This window comes from Pelobates fuscus, chromosome 12 (assembly GCF_036172605.1).
Source record: "Pelobates fuscus isolate aPelFus1 chromosome 12, aPelFus1.pri, whole genome shotgun sequence".
NCBI classification, from domain to species: Eukaryota; Metazoa; Chordata; class Amphibia; order Anura; family Pelobatidae; genus Pelobates; species Pelobates fuscus.
The window spans coordinates 26,953,426-26,974,011 of record NC_086328.1 but is presented as its reverse complement, the minus strand read 5'-3'; the positions used below and the strand labels follow the sequence as shown (position 1 = coordinate 26,974,011).

The 20,586-nt window shown below is 35.4% G+C and overlaps 1 protein-coding gene across 2 annotated transcripts in view; it reads right to left on the bottom strand.

Moving 5' to 3' along the window:
• The window catches only part of CDH8 (cadherin 8), a 314,476-nt gene that overhangs the window by 65,600 nt on the left and 228,290 nt on the right, over positions 1-20,586 (bottom strand). The window contains exons 7-8 of one of the 2 annotated variants that reach the window (XM_063438477.1): positions 13,366-13,619; positions 8,605-8,741 (exon numbers count right to left, since the gene is read on the bottom strand). In XM_063438477.1, the coding sequence (XP_063294547.1) occupies positions 8,605-8,741; positions 13,366-13,619 (391 nt within the window). Of the gene's footprint in view, positions 1-8,604; positions 8,742-13,365; positions 13,620-20,586 lie in introns of those variants that run through there. The other variant, XM_063438478.1, reaches the window with a different exon arrangement.

The following is a 20,586-nucleotide window of genomic DNA, read 5'->3' as shown; positions in this document are numbered from 1 at the left end:
GTCCTTGGAGGGGGCTGATTGCCCGCCTCTTGCCTTTGGACTATGGACCAGACTTTATGGGAATGTGATACCCCAGATAGCCATACCATGGAGCCTATTCATATAATGAAAGACTATGGGAAAGACTTTAGCTCCATGGCAATTGTACTGTGTGAGTAGGATCTGCGCGCTATTCTGTAGTTTTGTGCGTGCAGATCCCAGCTATCTGGGGATAAGTGAAATGTCTGTGTGCTATGTGTAAATGTGACTTTATGTATTTTAAAGTGTTTTATGTTGTTTTGCAACCATGTGGTTAATGGAGTCTGGCTTTAGTCCTGGGTAATTGGATTACTTCTCCAATTAACTCCAGGGCAGAAGGGAGGAAACCAGGGTGCATTGTGGGGATGTTTTTCTGCCAGCCAGAAAGGAACAAAAGATACTTTTAGTATCTTTTGAACCCCTGGTCGGATTCATGCCATTTTTTAATATGTTGTACCCCTGAATGGATTGATTGTGGATATGTATTTTTATGTGAATGTGATGTATGGTTTTAAAGTTATGAAAGTTGTGTAAAAGTATATTTTACACTGTATGCATAATGGGATTATGTGTCACACTAAGGGGAGGGGATGTGTGGGAGGTAACATCTATGTCATTGGTTCTTTTATGCCTCCCCCTGGGTGTGGCCTGTATGTGTGAGTTGGAAATAAAAGCCAGGCTGGATGAGCCAGTCCAGAGTTCCTGTTTTACCCTCAACTTGAGTCCTGTGTCTTATTGGGGGAATCTGCTACAAGGGATTGCTATGCTAGGCATATTCCCTTGCTATAATCACTGAGCTCTTGTAAGAGCTTGTTCCTGCTTCGTTCTGAAGGGAGATAGCTGCAGCCTGCGGTGCTTATGGTGTCTGGTGGAGTGCTTGGAGTCCTCTGGAAGCGCTAGGAGCATCTTTCAACGGAGGTACCCAGTCGGGGTGCCAGGCGATCCGTTACATATATATATATATATATATATAACATTACAATGGACATATAAGAAACATTTAAAGCAAGTGTTCTTAAAGGGAACCTACCAACTCATGTTCTTTGTAAAGTGCTTTAAATTTGACCTATACTTTGGTCTAGCTGTTTAGCTAGTAAATGCATAAATTGGGAGAAAAATACTAATTAAAAATAGGTGTTTCTCCCACTTATCAGTCAAATCTTCAGCATAGATTTTCTGTTGAAGATTTGACTAACAACGGAGAGTAGAAAGAACACCCACAGGTGGTCCTTCTGCTCTTCCAAGCATAGCAACCACAGCGCATGCACTGCTGTTCTTATGTAAACTCTGGTTAGCTAATATCACTCTGAGGAGGTTTGCCCTCCTCGGGTAAGGGTTCCCAAGCAGGGAAAATTAAAGAATACCGCAGAAGCAGCCGAGGACCGACAGGTGGTGGATGTTACATGAAGAGTAACACCAACAAAGATGGCAGCACTGGAACAGAGGTGAAGTGAATGTATCTTGTAAATTTACATTTAATACATTATGTATCTTTGTGATACATGATGTATTCAATGTATATGGGACAATTTAAGGTAAGTATTTTTTTTTTTATAAAAAGTTTACTTTAACCATTGGGAAGGCATGAAAGATAGGATACCCATGCTATTTTCAGAGGGTTTGAAATTAGAATTTATTTGTCATGCTGTAGCATAGAAATACACACAAAATAGTGTTTACTGTAGTTGTGCTGCCATCCCTAGGGCACTGGAGACTCTTATTATACTGGGAAGAATTCAATGTTGCAGACCTTGCATAATTTATTTAGGCATATGTTAAAGGGACACTGTAGTCACCAGAACAACTACAGCTTATTGAATTTGCTCTGGTGAGTAGAATCATTACCTTCAGGCTTTTTGCTGTAAGCACGGTCTTTTCAGAGAAAATGCAGTGTTTTCTTTACAGCCTAGTGATAACTTCACTGGCCACTCCTCAGATGGCTGTTAGAGATCTTTCCTGGGTCATGGCTGCCTAAAATGCATCCATTCATTCAGTATCACCCCAGTCTGCATGCAGACACTGAACTTTCCTCATAGAGATTCATCGATTCAATTAATCTCTATGAGGAGATGCTGATTGGCCAGGGCTGTGTTTGAATCATGCTGGCTCTGCCCCTGATCTGCCTCTTTGTCAGTCTCAGCCAATCCTATGGGGAAGCACTGTGATTGGATCAGGCTACCACTTCTGATGATGTCAGCAGACTGCTTGTTTTTTTTTTAGGCAAACAGCATGCATGGCTACAGCTTCTGGCTGGAATACAGTAAGATTTTGCTATATTTATGGAATCATGAGGGGCCCAGTGGGGCTAGATGGTGGTTTTAACACTTTATGGCCAGGAATACATGTTTTTGTTCCTGACCCAATAGTGATCCTTTAAATTACAATTGATCAAATTACCTTTCACTGAGCTAAATTTACAATGGAAGAAAGAATTGCAAGCTAATATATGTAAAATGGGTCTCTGCCTCATATAAGTTAAGGAACCATTGCCTAACGGGGTGTCAACACAAAGTACACACTATGAATTCAATGTCAATCTGCCGTTGCTCAATGTCAATCTTCCGTGCGCTAAGGCCAGTAAGGTTTTGTCATGTATAAATAGGAGCATAAATTCTCGAGATGAAAATATAATTTTGCCTCTTTATAAATCGCTGGTAAGACCACACCTTGAATATGCTGTGGAATTTTGGGCACCTGCTCTAAAGAAAGATATCAGGGCACTAGAAAAAGTGCAGAGACCAGCTACAAAATTGATAAAAGGAATGGAGCATTTTAGTTATGAAGAAAGGTTAAAAAATTGAAATCTCTTTAGTTTGGAAAAACGGCGCCTGAGAGGGGATATGATAACATTATACAAATATATTCAGGGCCAGTACAAACCATTATCTGGAAATCTATTCATAAACAGGGCTATACATAGGACACGAGGTCTAACATTTAAAAAGAAAAGGTTTTTTACAGTAAGAGCAATAAGGATATGGAATTCTTTGCCTGAAAAGGTGGTTTTGTCAGAGTCCATACAGATGTTTAACCCCTTAAGGACACACGACATGTGTGACATGTCATGATTCCATTTTATTCCAGAAGTTTGGTCCTTAAGGGGTTAAACTGCAATTGGATAAATACTTGCAAAAACATAACATACAGGGATATAATTTCTAATTAGTGGGGTAATAGCTGCTTGATCCAAGGAGACATCTGACTGATATTTTGGAGTCAAGAAGGAATTTTTTCCTAGTTTGTTGCAAAATTGGAAACGCTTCAGACTGAGTTTTTTGCCTTCTTTTGGATCAACAGCAAAAGCATATGTGAGGAAGGCTGAACTTGATGGACGCAAGTCTCTTTTCAGCTATGTAACTATGTAATTGGCCAAAAAAGCTGATTCTTTCCGTTTGGCTATTCTGGCCTTAAAGTGGCACTGTCACGCCAAACCTTTCTGCCATTGTATCATCTTATCTTCCTCTCTCAGAATCTGTTCTCCTTTTCTTCCTATCTGATCTAGTTTTCTTTAAAACATTAGACAAAGTAGAGACTACATTGTCTTATGTATTTTTTTCTTACACTTGACTTTCTTTGACCAAAAGTGGAATTTAAACCCACCTAATTTCCTGTGTCAAGGAGAATGGTGGGTACTTTCTCTGACACAGGAAATGGAGCTGACTTAAGCCCCTCTTTTAGTCAAAGACGATCAAGCGTGGGAAAAATAAATAGGATAAAGTAGTCCCTACTTTCCCAACATTGTCTTATGTAATCCTAGTAGTCCTGGTAGTCCCTACTTTGTTGTATGTTTTAAAAAAAACAATATCAGAAATAAAGAAAGGAAGAACAGATTCCAAGAGAGGAAGAGAAGAGAAAACAATAGGAGAAAGGAAAGTTTGGCGTGACAGTGCCGCTTCAAATTTGATATTCATTTTTAAATGCCCCTGGAATTCTCACATTAGTAAATAACTTTCTTGGAGCAGTGGACGATTTAGAGCACATGCCACCCAGTGTTGTAAATATTTACACTTATCCATACCTAGTTATATACTTGATGTAATTAGCTTCAATTAATGCAAGGATACAATAACTACTTTAAAATGGAAAACATGCGCCTTTATGCTTAAAGGACCACTAAAGGCATCCAGACCACTTCAGCTCAATGAAGTGATCTGGGTGCCATGTCAATCTAGGGTTAACCCTGCAGCTGTAAACATAGCAGTTTCAGAGAAATTGCTATGTTTACAATAGGGTTAATCCAGCCTCCAGTGGCTGTCTCATTGACAGCCACTAGAGGCGCTTCCGCGATTCTCACTGTGAAAATCACAATGAGAAGATGCTGACGTCCATAGGAAAGCATTGAGAAATGCTTTCCTATGGACTGATTGAATGCACAGGCGTCTCTTGCCGCGCATGTGCATTCGGAAGAGGGAGGAGATTTCCCGAGGGCAGAGGGAGCACGGCGCTGGAGAAAGGTAAGTGATTAACCCCTTCCTCCCCTTCCTCCCCCCTCAGCCCGGGGGGAGTGGGACCCTGAGTGTGGGGGGGACCTAAGACCCTATAGTGCCAGGAAAACAAGTTTGTTTTCCTGGCACTATAGTGGTCCTTTAACCCCTTAAGGACACATGACATGTGTGACATGTCATGATTCCCTTTTTTCCAGAAGTTTGGTCCTTAAGGGGTTAAGTAAGATACAATTTAAAAAATAATACTTGTATTGCCATGCAAAGATATATCCCATTATAGTGATGGATAAACTGAATTGTAAGTAGGATATCCTAAATCATAATGCAACCTGTCAAATTTCAACCTGCAGTTTTGTATAATGAACTGTATATTTTTGCATCTAAATGAATTTTATAACTTATATTTTTTTTATCCCAAAATCTAAAAAACAAGTACATTGTTAATTAATCCTGACAAAAAAAAGTGGTGGTACCAAATAAATAATACATTAATTTAATATATTTTTTAAAATGTGTATTTTTAAAAATAATACACCTTTGCTTTTTTTAACATCCTAAAATACTCTAAGTATTGAAAAGTAGCCTCGGGCTTCCCCTTCGGTTGGTGACTATTTGAACACAGTAAGAATATAACTTTTAGCTACAGCAGTCAATTTATTAACTGGTCTATAACAAATGTGCCAAGTAAAAGGGACAGTCAGAAGATGTCTGAAACGTTAATAATATGCATTTTGATGAATATGTTTTATGGACTAAAGTAGGGAGGAAATTATAACATATTAATAAGGAATATACTGTAATGGTCTCTCTTATTTAAGTAGGTTCTTGGTCTGCTTATAGCTGGTTTTATTACTCAGCTCAATGCCACTCATTTCATTGACTTAAGAATGATCACATATGGATTCTTCTATAATTGAACCTGCAAACCTGTGATACACGTAGTTTATCAATCAATGGAACAAGCCCCCTGGCTATACAAACTGGGTTGTTTCTTGAGGATTTATGCACATTCAAATGTATGTTTGAATGTTAATGTTCAAAATTAAACCCTAAAGGACACATGACGGAAATATTCCGTCATGGTTCCCTTTTATTTCAGAAGTTGTGTCCTTAAAGGGTTAAACATATTTTCAGGCTGTGGAAGATAAAGGGTAAGAAATACTATACTGTTTGAATAAATATGGTTCTCTCGAAGATGGGCAGATAGGTACTTTTCTACCTGACAATAAACTAGTGCGTTCTATAACAGAGGGTATCAGCAAAGCTTGGAACCAGATCCTAGCCCAATTAAAACGTTAATAAATGTGTCATTCATAGCTAAAAGAATAGCAGTGTTTGTTAGATAGGTCATATAAATGGTTACTCCCTCCACCTTTCCCCTTCCTTCCTGATCCTTATTGGTTTTTTTTTTCACCCCCTATATATGTAATTGTTTTCTTATTGAGTTTATTTGTATTGTTATTGTTTTACTATGTGTTGTATTTTATAATATTACAGTTTTTCATATTTTATATATATATATATATATATATATATATATATATATATATCCTTCACTGAGATGGCTGCCTGGTGCTGCTTTCCTTATGTTGAACAGCAAGGTCCCAGAAAAAGGGAGTCTAGAAATTTCTCTAACATGGGTTCCCATCAGTGTTCATTTTTTGGACTAACAATTTTAGTCAGATTTTAGTTGACTAAAATTGTTGAGATTTAGTTGACTAAAACTAGACTAAAACTAAAACAATGCAAATGACTAAAATATGACTAAAACTAAAATGGCTTTTTAGTCAAAAGACTATGACTAAAACTAAATAGAAATTTGCAGTCAAAATTTATATTAGTTCCTATGGTTATTTTTTTTATCTAATTTTACTATTTTTTTCTTTATTCCTTATTAAAGAGTGCCAGTACATCTTCAAATTAAGTGTTTTTCATTGTAATCTAGCTCTGTTTTCTTTACCCTATATATCTTGATCAGTATAATACATTCATTACCTGTTAATATATATATTTTTTATTTTAAAAAAAATGAAACATAATTTAGTGGCAAAATAAAAAAAAAATCAGCAGATTTATAATACGAGCTTGCATGTTAATAGTGGCTAATTTGTCCTATCCACATACTGCCGCAGGTGATTGTTATAATGATCTCAATGGTCCTTTATGTAATTGGATTCCATTGATTTCTTTAGGAGAAATATAGAATTCAGGAAACTGAAATCTTTTCTCAATTGCATTAGACCTACAAAGCATGCTTAAATTGAAATGTTTAGGAATGAGTATGGCATACATTGTGTATATGGTTTTTTTTTTTTTCTTTAAACAAAACCCTTACCCCAACATATTTCAGATTCATATAAAAAATGTTAGTTTCTAAAGTACCATTTTAAAATTTAAAGTCTTTCACAGTGTCTTCACAAACAAAGTAATCCTCTGTAATTGGAGTTTTTAATTGGACAGAATCTAATTAAAAAGTAAAAATAAATAAACAAGCAGTCTGGTATGTATTTTAAAATTATCATATATATTCAGAAGGCTTACTTGTAATGCCAATTAAAACCATATTTTTAGGAAGAAGTATCAAACCTAATTAAGAACTCTGCCGTCACCTACTTCCACACAGTTTCTGCAGAGGTAAAATACACAAACACTCATTGTAGTTGTTGTTTTGTAGATATGAGTGTAAGATTGTGGATATCAGAAGTCACATATTATTATTATCTTTTTGAAAGTTATATATTCGAGTGGAAAATGATACATCAGAATTCCTTCAGGCAGGTTATGTTATTCAGTGCAAGAATATATATGAAAATTTCTGTGCCCTCTTTGACCCTCCCATTCTGGAGCACCCTGCAAAAAGTATTCCCCCTTTTTTAGTGTGTGCTTTACACTCTTGTTTTGTTTTTTGCAAACACTTCCTATACAGAGCATTCTGCACCTATCTGCAGGGGTATAATTGAATCCCTGGCACACGTGACTTAGGCAGCCCAGAGCTCTCGCACACAGGGAATCATAAGGTACACACAAGGGGATAAGGAAGGTGTGTAGAGACACACAAGCAGTGAGAGGGATTTAAGAAGGACATTTAAACAGCAGGAACCGGAGGAGCCACATCAACGAGACTGAGGAAGCCGAGAAAACTGTGAAATGCGTTTCTTATTTGTAAGGACTCAAAATTATATACTGGTAGTTGCATTTTTATTTTTTATTGTTTTATTGATTTATCAATAAAGTAATTATTTTACAATATCTATCTGGATTCCTGCACTTACACAGAAGGGAGTGTAGTCCCAAACTCCACTAAGCCTTTTTACTGAGCCAGGTCACAGGCTCTACACTTGTGAGTATATAAGGACCAGCATTATTACTCTGTTACCAAGTGGAATTTCACTATATTGTGTATCTCCCTTATTTTGAGAAACTCTGAAAAATTGGAATAACTTCACGGAAGAGGGGAGTGTTCGCCCATAACGGACCTACAGGCCTTTTACACCAGAGCTAGGTTTTATAGCTCTGGAACATGTGAGTGTTCCATTATCATTCCGTAATTTGTGTGGATACTTAAGATTTTACACTATATGCACTTTATTTCTATGTAAAGGCAAAAAGAAGGTCACAATTCAAATTGGAATACTAAAGTTAAGTGATATTATACTGTTCATTTAGCTTGCACTTTAAATTAAGCACCCCACTGTTTTAAATTTTATTCTTAATTATCTTTTGTCTAATTTGACATCCTCTATGTTGCCCCAACTACCTGTTAAGCTGTGCAGTGATTAAGAGCCTCAACTTTGACCACACAATGTTACAAAGTGTGATAAGCTGGAGGGATGCTTTGTGCACCACACATCCTGCCTATCGCTAGAGGTGGACTTCCGCCATTTTTATGCTACTGATTAGGACCATTTAAACTAGTGAAACACAGAGGAAAAATATTATTGGGTGCATTTTAAATTCAAAGTAGTTTTTTTTTGGTGGGGTGTGGGTCTTCAAGCCACATGGTTACTAGCATTTCTTACTAAAGACATTATAGAAAATTTAGAAAATAAAGATTTTACAGCTTACAATACTATGAGAGCCAAATATCATTCAACAGTGTTATTGCAATAAAACAGAGATGACAGCATCTGTATAGACATACTTGTTTCTGTAGCTACGACTGTTATATTATGCCACATGCTTGTTTCCCTATCCAGTGCTGTTGCCAAGGTAATCTTCCCGTCATCTGCATTAATGTTAAATTGCCGATCAAGGTCTGTATGCCGATCAATGGAAAACCTGTAAATTTAAAATAAAATAAAAAATCTTGTAAGCATCGTGTAAGTTAAGCTAACTTCCAAAATAGCATCAGATATTTATTCCATAGCACCATATGCAATATATTTGTGAGACATTCAGTAAATCAACTGTTACATGATAAATTGGCAGAGTACTAAAAAAAAAGGAATCATAAGTACGCTCCAAGTTCAGCTAGTGACATCTTAAAAACCTGTTATTAATCAAAGCGTAAATATGCAATCTACCATATTCATTGTGATACAGTATATCACATCAGTTGCCAACCATTTACAGCCGTTGTAGTTTTTAAAGTCTGTGATTTATTTGCAGAACATTTAAAATTATGATGCTATGTGGATGTTTGCTTTGCTAACATACTGTATTTTTTCAACTTGAACTCACAACAAATTGTAGACTAAAAATGAAAAATTGCTCAACTTGAGGAATTTTTGCTTTTAATTATTCTCGTTTCTTCATAATTTTTTTTTTTTTTTCGTTTTTGTTACAGTGTGTTTTTACTTTGACAAGTCAACAGCTTGCCACTCACTGGGATGTTCTGTAACGAGTTTATTGGCATTACATTGATTGCAAAGAGTTCATCGGTATTTCAATAGAGAAGCACCAGTGCAGTCTTCAAACTGACAGACCGTTCAATTTCACTTGATTTTTTTCCACCACAAGAAGAGGAAGATCAATCCATCCAATGCATGGTCCACTTGCCCTTCACTAAAATGCCCTCAGGGGCACCTATCATAGTTGGTTTGCAATCATTACAAAACAACAGGAAAAATGGGATTCTCAGAAAATCCATTGGAATGTTAACTGACCACATAAAGGCAATCAGAACTTGCTTAAATGAACATCATAGAACCTCAAACATCTTCTCCAGGTAAACAAAATGTGGTTTATTCATCAAGGTATAGTAAATAGAGAACATATTTTAGGCTAAATGGCGCTAACCATGATGACAGCTGAGTTAGAAACTATTTAGAATCAGCTATTTTTGTTTAAATTTTACAATTTTAATTCATTACAATTAATTGTTTAGTAAATAAATCTAAAGGTATCCTAATTAAGATGCTTTAAGAAAGGGTTGACAATTATTTGTAAAATTTAGAGGCAAAATATATTACGATAGGCTCCGATCTTTAATTAGTTTCTATTTTATAATAAATGCTATTGTTTGTTTTGCTGTTGACTTGTTTCGTTCTTTGGTGAGAAAAGACATTGGCACAAGAATGTTTTCCATAATATGACGATGTAACCCTAGTGCCTGCTTCACTATAAGCAGATGGTTTTGTAAATGTTCTAACATAATACTGTGATGTCAATGATTGACTAATCTCTTCACTACAGACAACTTTCATGTGAGTAGTGGCAGTGCATCTGCTTCAATTGCCCAGACTAGAAGATAGATTCAAAAAGGCAAACAACGAGATATGGACTGTTCAGACACACATGTGAAGTCTCTGATATTAAACAGTAGGGGAACTGTCAATAGGATGTTTTTTTCCCCCTGTGTATAGACAAGCAGAAAGACAGATAGACATCTTAGGATTTAGACCATGACATCCATACATTGGCTAAAAATGAGCTAGGACAATAGAAAAATGTGATCTTTTGTTTAAAATGTTTTTTTTTCCTCTTTTTTTACATTTAAAAGAGAACCATCACTTCTTGGGAAATTAAATAATGATATAAAAAACTGAAAATAATTTCAATGATTTAACTTTTAACTATATTTGTGAGATATATATATATATATATATATATATATATATATATATATTTATACAGAAGGCTGGGCCTGTAGTTGTGGTAGGGGCATGATTTCCCTACTTAAGGACCACCAGACTCCTCCTCATTACCATTGTTGGTCTGGCGATTTATATATATATATATATATATATATATATATATATATATATATATATATATATATATATAAATATATATATATATATATATATATATATATATATACACACAATGTAAATGATTTAGTATCTATCATCACAATCCTCTTTGTTCAACTAGCTAACAGCCACACAGTCGTACATTAAAGCTAAATATAGTGATGAGGAATGCTAAGTTAAATTTTATTTTTCAAGTTTGGCAAAGGCCTTGATGGTCCAAAATGTCCCCTGTCAGTAAATTAAGGATCACCTTTGCTTTGTGTATTGCTTGTTGGATATGTTGTTGGCTGTTGAATGGGGCTAGGTCTATGTACTCCAGTATCTTTATTGCAAATAGTTGAATATATGGATTAGGTAACAATTTATATATTTTTTTTAAATATGTGAACTGTTAGATCCCTTTTTAAGAATGCATTGAACTTTGGTTAAAAGCCAGAATTTTATCCCCTTCAAGTTTAATAGTGAATATACTTTCACAATCTAGAAGTAAGTTACATTTATGCTGGAGCTTGGATAAATAGTGCAAGATAGATGCACGTTTAAACTTGTCATTACCAATTACTGTTATGTTTTATATAACTATACTTTGGTTCAGTATCTATCATATACAAAGTGGATATAAAGTTCTGTAGTTGCCCACATTAACTATTTGTTTTGCCACTTTAGAATAGCAAAAATGATGCTTTTCTCTGATGGTGTTGTTTTAGGGTACATCTGAATCCCACCATCTTCCTGTCTGTAAGATTTAAATTACATTTTAAGGTAATGAAGAGATGTTCCTTTCATAAAACATCACATCATTTGCAATAAATGAAACACTGAAAATGTTGTTTATCTTTCTTCATTGATTACAAATTGTCAGCAGAAGCTCTAAAAGACAGTTTCATCATAAGTTGAATAAACAAAGGACCAATATGTACATACAGAGTGAGTGTACACACTCATTAATGTGCCTATATTAAACGGAAATCTATTGAACATATGCTAATATTCCCACACTTTAAGAGGAATTAGCACGTAGCATATGTTTTATAAATTACTGTGAAACCTTACCATTTTTTTTCAATAAACTGTGCAGAATAAGATAATAATACTCTTAAATGCAAGTTATACTGAAATTAATGACCCCATTTAAACTATTCTGTTGAATATTGTTTGTGATAAGGTGCTTCAAGAAAACTAATATTTGTTTGTTTGGGATTAATATGTAATGTAGTGAACTATACAATCTGGGACAGAAACAAATGTTTGTGTATGTTGGAATGTTATTTTGTGTCACATGACTATAGAACCTATTACAGTGAACCATTTTATATGCTTCACTTACCCATCATGCTCTCTTACAGTTATCTGCCATAAGGACGAACGACAACCCATGCTATCACTACCATATGGCCATGACAGCGTGGATACGTATCCATAATTACCATTACCAATTATTTAAGGTCATGCTAATTTGAAGTGCCAAGGTCAAAGTAGGATTTTTTCTGGCCGAACAATTTGCAGCTTTCATAAGCAGGTTTTAGAAGTACCTCCAATGAAAAAATGCATAATTAAATGTATGCATGTTTTCATTTGGGGTTATTCGACGATAACATGATATATATTATTTTTGGATTGTTTAGTGTCCTTTTAACATTCAAATGTATAATGGAAAAGAAAATAACATGTCCAAATGTGTATATATCTTTTAAATGGTATTCCAATATAGAATATTTGCTGCATACGTATCCAAACTTGCAATGAGGATAACAAATATTTTAGATGGAAAAACCCTGCAGTGAACTGGAAATGAAACATTTGTTTATTTTCCACCTAGTGAACAGTCATTCATAGTTTTGGGAAGGGAAGCTTGCAATGCGTGGTTGAATGTTCCATGTTTCTACACAAAGCGACATTCAGATATTTTCTAATTTTGAAGGCGATACAAATAGGATTTAGAAGGTAAGGTCAATTAGTATAGAGTTTGACATATTACAGAAAATGCAGGAATTAAGTCTCAAAGAGCAATTCTGAGTCAATGTGCTTAACGTGTAATAAAAGCGCAATAGTTTCCATGGTAATAGCTCCACATTCGCTACAGAATTGTCTCTGATACAAAATATCCTATGGTTAGTTTGTTTTAATCAACTGATATTCGGCTGGTAATACTAGAATGTACTATGTGTAAAGGACACATTGTTAGATTATTTGCATTGTTATGTTATGTTCATTGTTATATTATGTGCATTTACCAATTGAAAGAAAATACAATCAATAATAAACAGCCAGGGAGCTTTATCAAGGCAAAACAGGTGCTATTCTTAGTGCAACATTCTAAATATTTAGAGGCTTTGACAATCTATTGACATCCGTGAAGATTGCTAATTGTTTTTACCCCAGAATAGCACCTCTTTTTGCTTTGATAAATCTCCTCCAATGTATTAAAACTGAGAAATGTTCGGAAATGTTTAAAGCAACAGTTCTTAAACCAGTCCCTGAGGATCACTAAAAGTCCAAGAATGACTGATATCCTCATTGGAGCAGAATCAGGGAATCATAAAACCTAGGGCTATTGATAGTTTAAGAATCACTGAACTAAAGATATTGATCCTGTGAAGTCGTTTTTTGTGCATAATGCTAAATGATCATAATATCAACAATCAGTGCTTAATACATCGTCCTCATTATTTTTGTTAGTGCTCACATCAGTTCATAACCTGGAATACCTTATAGGACTGGAAGACCCATCAGGATCACGAGCAGTCACCTGACCAATAACGCCGTTAATAGCCGCATTTTCGTGTACTTCCAAAAGATAAGAAGGAGATGAAAAAACTGGTGGCTCGTCTGCGTCCTCCACTGTAACTTTCACAGTCGCTGTATCCTTGAACGGCACCCCGCTGATGAAACGGGGATCAATATGGATATTGGCTGCTTCTACTTTCAGTGTATAGGATTTTTTGCTCTCGAAGTCCAAAGGCTGTTAGGAATGACAAAGATGAATGTCTTTCACTAATGACCACAGAAGCAAAGAACAAATGAATTTAATTCTGATGGATGAAAGTTATGTGCATTTAAGCACATTCACTGAGTTTTAATGCAACCACAACATCAGCTTTTCCACTCGCTGACACCGAGCCTGTAAATTGTGTGAGCATATATTGATAACTGTTGATTATGTTGCTTCAATGAAGTCTATCTTTTCTTTATTTCTCCTTTTTTGTGCTTACTTTCTCTCTTTCTTTTTTTTACCCTTTATTTTATTTGAAATTCACAAAATGTTCTGTGTCTGCGACATCAGGATTTCACACGAGATGGATAATAAAATTTTATCAGTGATTACACTACCTGCATATACTCGAAGCTCCTAATCAGCAAAATGCTAGAGAAAAACGAGGTGATTTCTAATACAGCCTCCAGGTGCGATAAATATTTTATTATTTTTCAGACAATGCATAAAACACAAGAGTCCATGTGCAGCCAAGGAAGTATTATGCAGAGCAGTAAAATATTATCTATCATATACATTACTTTTTAACAGTATAATACTTTTTTGTTTATTGCGGTTTTAAAATCTATTTTAATGATGACATTTCTTATTCTTTCATTGTTTCTACCATTTGTACGGAGTAATGCTTAAAATGTTTTATCTAGGGAGGCAATACAATTGCCAGCTTAAATGAACACCCACATGCTTCATTATTTAACAGAAGTACAATTTAACTAATAAACAATGATAAATACTCGGGGTAATATTGGCCTACAGATCAAGACTACATGTATTCTTTAGAATTACTCTAAACCAAGAATTTTAAATATGCGTATGCACATGAATTATTTGGATATAAAATAAAATCAGGGATAATTAGAAAATATATTTTTATATTCTTTTTATATTCGGTGAACCAATAAATATAGATCAAAAACCATAATTCTATCATGGTTTGTACTAGCTAATTTAAAAATGAACTGTAGTTATTTAATTATTATTATTTGGCAAAAACAAATGGTAGAATATATTCAATGGTACATGACCCGATGTGCATTCGGCATGGTTGATTTATGTATGGTGGTCTAAATCAACATTTGTGTGTGACAAGCTTGGTTATTTACTAATACTATAAAGAACTGTTTTGTCTACTGTCAGTTAAATGTACGAGTATGATTTTTAAAAGCTGTCAGCTAATTGAAAGTGTGATTTTTTTTTCCATTGCAACTAGCTATTTTAACCAGCTATTTAATGGGGAGTGTTTTAACTTCTTTACTTCCTGCTCTGTTCTGCTCACTTTTTTATAGTTCTTAATATTGCTGCTGGGACACTCGGGATGGGAGTGGGTTTTTCTAAGGGGTGTCAACAGTGACATGTATTGCGCCACTATAGTGTTGCCTATAATGGGTGGGCCTGTCCAGAAAGTAGACAGGTCCACCCACTGAATGGGCATGGTAGTCTTGCGTCAGGTACGGCAGTCAGGTACATACCATGCAGCACACCCTGCAAGGTCCCAGTGTTCGCTGAACAGTGCGATCACGTCTACCTATGGGCTATTCCCTGATGGTCCCAGATGCGGGACACCAAGGAATAAAATCAGGATGTTGGGACATGACCCCGAAATCAGGACTGTACCGATGTAAACAGGTAAATAACCCAGCAAGATGATGATCCTCACTTTATAGGTTTACTGGATAGTAGGGTATAAATTAATTTGCCTATACCACTAAGATAATTGTTGTGCATTGTTTTAGAAAAAGTGAATAAAAACTACATTTCAGAATAGCCAAAATTAATATTTATATAGCTTTGTAAATGTAGGTAGACAAACAAAGAAAGATAGAAAATAATAGATGGATAGATAGATAGATAGATAGATTTATATAGATAGATAGATAGATAGATAGATTATATATGGATAGACAGACAGACAGACAGACAAACGCACAGACACACAGACACACAGAGATGTCCACAAACACACAGTATAAATACAGATTATTATTACATATCAATATTTTTTTGTAACTAAACATAACATTCATGTTTATTTTTCATATAGATACATTCTTTGTCCTCTTTAAACAGACTAATCTGCTGGTATGTAATTCCTTATTGTAAAAAGGCCATTCTATAATCCCAAATAGAGATGAGTAGTCTGTGCCTAGGGCTATACAAGAAAGGCAGTGAGGCGCTGACTCTTGACATTTGTAATCAATTGTAATGGTAAATTGGAAATAATACTCTTTATAGAGATGTGAGGAATTCTGCCAGCTTCTTTCTTCATTTCATTTGTCAGTATTTGGCAAGAAACAGAGTATATTTAGCAAAAAAAAATACAAAAGTGAGCTGTGAATCATCAAGACAGCTTTTAAGGAAAACAGCATAATAAAATACATATTTGTAAAACCATTGCATGACTAGCTTGGGAATCAGCAGACAAGATTATTCTGTCATATTTATATTATAATAGGGCAGCCATTTTATCAGAGACAGGTATAGTAACTTCAGCATATAAAACACACAGGAACATGTTCTAATATGCCTCTTGTCCATTAAAGTGAATTTGTGTGTGTGTGCATGTGCGTGTGTGTGTGTGTGCGTGTGTGTGTGTGTGTGTGTGCATGTGCGTGTGTGTGTGTGCGTGTGTGTGTGTGTGGTGTGTGTGTAGTGTGTGTGTGTGTTTGTGTGTGTGTGTGTGTGTGTGTGGTGTGTGTGTGTAGTGTGTGTGTGTGTTTGTGTGTGTGTGTGTGTGTGGTGTGTGTGTGTGTGTGTGGTGTGGTGTGTGTGTGTGTGTGTGGTGTGTATGAAGTCATATGTGCACACCAGTCAAGCCATAAGACATGCTTTTCCCGCAGAAATCACAAATTTGCTGTGATGTTACTACTGCAAAGGATTCTGGGTGGGCATATGCAAATTAGTTCAACAGAGAATCAATTTCAATATCCCTCAGACAGGTGTTGATACATTTTAATAAGGCCCTGGTAACATCCTTCAGATATTACCAGAGTCTCCTTATCAATATATTTTCACAACTGGCATTTTTACCTTTAAGAATAAAAGAAAATTTAATATTTCTACCATTTCTTGTATGTACCCTAATCTCCCTCTTTTTCATTTTAGAAACTGAAACATTAATTCACTGGTGGCTGGTGACATTTAAAGATGGAGGAGCATGGGGCCTCCCTCTCCCTACAACGTTTTGGGCTCTACCCAATTAACTCAAAGAGATGCCATGCTGTGTTCAAAACCAGTTGCATCCCAAATCATCGATTAAAGAGGAGATTGGAATATGCAGATAAAATTATGATAGACACATGTTTTTTTTTTTCCAATGCACACTTATCAGCAGTCCTTACAATGTTAATAGGTTTGATTGTATTTTTTTACCACAACAACTTGAGGGTCGGTTGCCATCATATGGACCCTATGGTCCAGTCTCCTTTTAAATAATTAATTGAATTTGGGTTATTTCTACAAGCTGTCACTCACTAAAGCTGATGATTAACATGCAAACACATTTAAATTCTTTTAGAAAATATACATGTATGGAAAAACTCTGCTTGGATCATATCTGCATTGCTGATATTTGTGATCATTGTAAAAAGCAGTGATCAAAGTGTTACAATGAATAAAAAATGTTTGTGTGACTTTGAAGACAGAAGAAGGCATGACAGTCAAACCTGTGTCACGCGTTCAGATATGCTTGTCAGGTATTGAATTGTACAGTGACCTTGTACAAAAGATATTGGGGAAAAATGTGCAATTGCAACTGGAAATTTGATACTTTGAACTGAGATCCTTTTAATTTTTTGTAAACATTTCATAAGGTAGACCATTTTCCTGACATAAACATCTTCAACGTCAGTCAAAATCAATAAAAAAAAATGAAGCCTACGTACTATATTACCGAATCATTTTGCGCTTTACACGAGAGAACAAGTTAATGTGCTTTAATCCACCAAATTTTAAGGATATTGCAGGCTTGAGACAAGGAGCTGTAAAAAATGCCAGAACTAATGAATATGCAAATATCCGGCTTACATGGAACATATTGCAGGATAAAGATATTAGCTGCTGTGTAGCATATTTATTGAAAATAAAAATCTTCATCTGTTGTTAAGGAATCTGATTTTATGACAAATGCAGTGACATTCTTGCTTTCCTTATTTATTGGAAGATTTGCATATATGGCTTTATGCTAGTCATTATTAAAGGGACACTATAGTCACCCAGACGTGGTCTGGGTGCCAGGTCCCTCAGGATTTAACCCTTCAGATGCAAACATAGCAGTTTCAAAGAAACTGCTATGTTTACATTTGGGGTTAATCCAGCCTCTAGTGGCTGTCTTCCGGACAGCCACTAGAGGCGCATCTGCGATGCTGGAGGCGAATTTCGAATGAGCGCATTCAGCTCCAGTGACGTCGGACGGGGGAGCTGACGTTGGATGGGGAGGAGAGGTCAGCGCCAAGGGAGCCCGGCGCTGGATTAAGGTAAGTAACTGAAGGGGTTTTAACCTCTTCAGCAACACGGGAGGGGGACCCTGAGGGTGGGGGCACCTTCAGGGCACTATAGTGTCAGGAAAATCACTTTGTTTTCCTGACACTATAGTGTTCCTTTAAAGGAACACTATAGTCACCTAAGTTACTTTAGCTAAATAAAGCAGTTTTAGTGTATAGATCATTCCCCTGCAATTTCACTGCTCAATTCACTGTCATTTAAGAGTTAAATCACTTTGTTTCTGTTTATGCAGCCCTAGCCACACCTCCCCGGCTATGATTGACAGAGTCCGCATAAAAAAAAAAAAAAAAAAACTGATTTCACTTTCAAACAGATGTAATTTACCTTAAATAATTGTATCTCAATCTCTAAATTGAACTTTAATCACATACAGGAGGGTCTTGCAGGGTCTAGCAAGCTATTAACAAAGCAGGGGATAAGAAAATCTTAATTAAACAGAACTTGCAATAAAGAAAGCCTAAATAGGGCTCTCTTTACAGGAAGTGTTTATGGAAGGCTGTGCAAGTCACATGCAGGGAGGTGTGACCAGGGTTCATAAACAAAGGGATTTAACTCTTAAATGGCAGAGGATTGAGCAGTGAGGCTGCAGGGTCATGTTCTATACACCAAAACTGCTTCATTAAGCTAAAGTTGTTCAGGTGACTATAGTGTCCCTTTAATTCTGATTAATTGATCTGAGCATTCTATTGATTTGTGTCATGGTGCCCAGACACTATAAATTAAATTTTTGTCAAGAGAATTGTAACTGGTACCCTCTATACCAGCGTTTCACAAACCAGTCCTCAAGACCCACCAACAGTCCAGGTTTTGTTAGTATCCATATTGAAATACAAACAGGGAAATACATAAATCCTGGACTGTTGGTGGGCCACGAGGACTGGTTTGGGAACCACTGCTCTATACAGACTGTTGGGGTTATTAACTAAATTTTGAATTATCTAGAATTCATGCTTTTAGGCCAAAAACAGATAAACTGGATATATTTTTCAATGTGGATATTTTGCCTTCAAATGTGACATTCAATGTAAATTCACTTTGAATTCCTAACAATTTATAATGTAATGGATAGCCTTACCAGTTTTTTGAATACATGCACTTTTAAAAAAGAAAGTCAAAACTAACTACAGGCATCGGTTCTATGCAACTTTTGTCTAATCATGAAAGATTTCTCATTTAATTTATTTTTGTTGCATGAAATAGGCTTAGGCATTCAGTTTGTAAATTAAATTTGTCTGGATTTTGGTGGGTTGAGGGGTCATCCAAATTTCACAACTTTAAATTGCCAGGGAGGTATCATGAAACAACTGAAACAACAGACGATCGGTTTAGTTTGTGTCATTATTCAGAGTTCCCCCTGTGATGCCCCTCCCCCCCCCCAATAAAAAAATAAGATTGATAAATAGGGGACAGACACTAAATCAAATAAATGTTTCTTATGTGCACAAATCTAGTATCACAAAATAAATGTTAATACATTTGTCTATAAGGTCCTAAATGGGGAACTTAACAACTTTTTCATTTTTAGACCATTTTGTCATCCACAGTATTCCATCCCAAATGTGGACTAAACTAATATTAGTGCATCACCATGGCAACCTGTGGAACCAGTATGCACATTCTACTAATGTTTGTACCAGTTTTCAGAATAAAACTGAAAAAAAAAACAACTAAATGACTAATATAGGACAGGGTGAATTATAGTTAGCTGACAAGCTTGAAACAATCTCACAAACAAACAATGTCCAATATGGCTAAAGTGATGATGTTTTCTAACTTTTACAAAATAAATAGAGAAACAGAGAGAGTGTGTATGAATATTTTTTTCATCTGTGATTTACTGGTTTGTGGAGTATACTGAATGAACATTCAGGACGATGTGATGAGACCAATTTGTTTGTAAACGGTTGCCATAGCATCTATTTGAATATATGTGCATGTGGAATTAATACAATTAAACATTTGAACTTTGGCCTTCAGTATTAATTGAGTTTAATTCCATACTTTAGAAACTCAGATTTATTAATCAATGTGTGTGCTGCTAAGTAGGACATCTGGGGATGCAGTATTTATTATTTTCTGTGACAATTAAAAAGCAAGGTGTCAAAAATGGTAACACAGGGGCAAATGGAAAACAGAGTCAGGGCAGTTTGTTAAAGTCATACAAGAATTCAATGTAAACCCTTAACCTCTTCACCACGAGGCACTTTTTGATTAAAAACATATTAGCATAACATTTATTTGAAGTTAGGTGTCTATCCTTAGAATAAAAATCTATTTTGTGTACAGATTGCTTTTCAGACAAAACTAAATATCAAAATGATGTATATTTACACCATTTTTATTTTTCATTTTTTCATTCATATAAAAAATATTTAATTTTATAAAAAAAATATTTGGAAAATAAAAGGCTCTAGATGATATAAAGTGTCCTTTATCT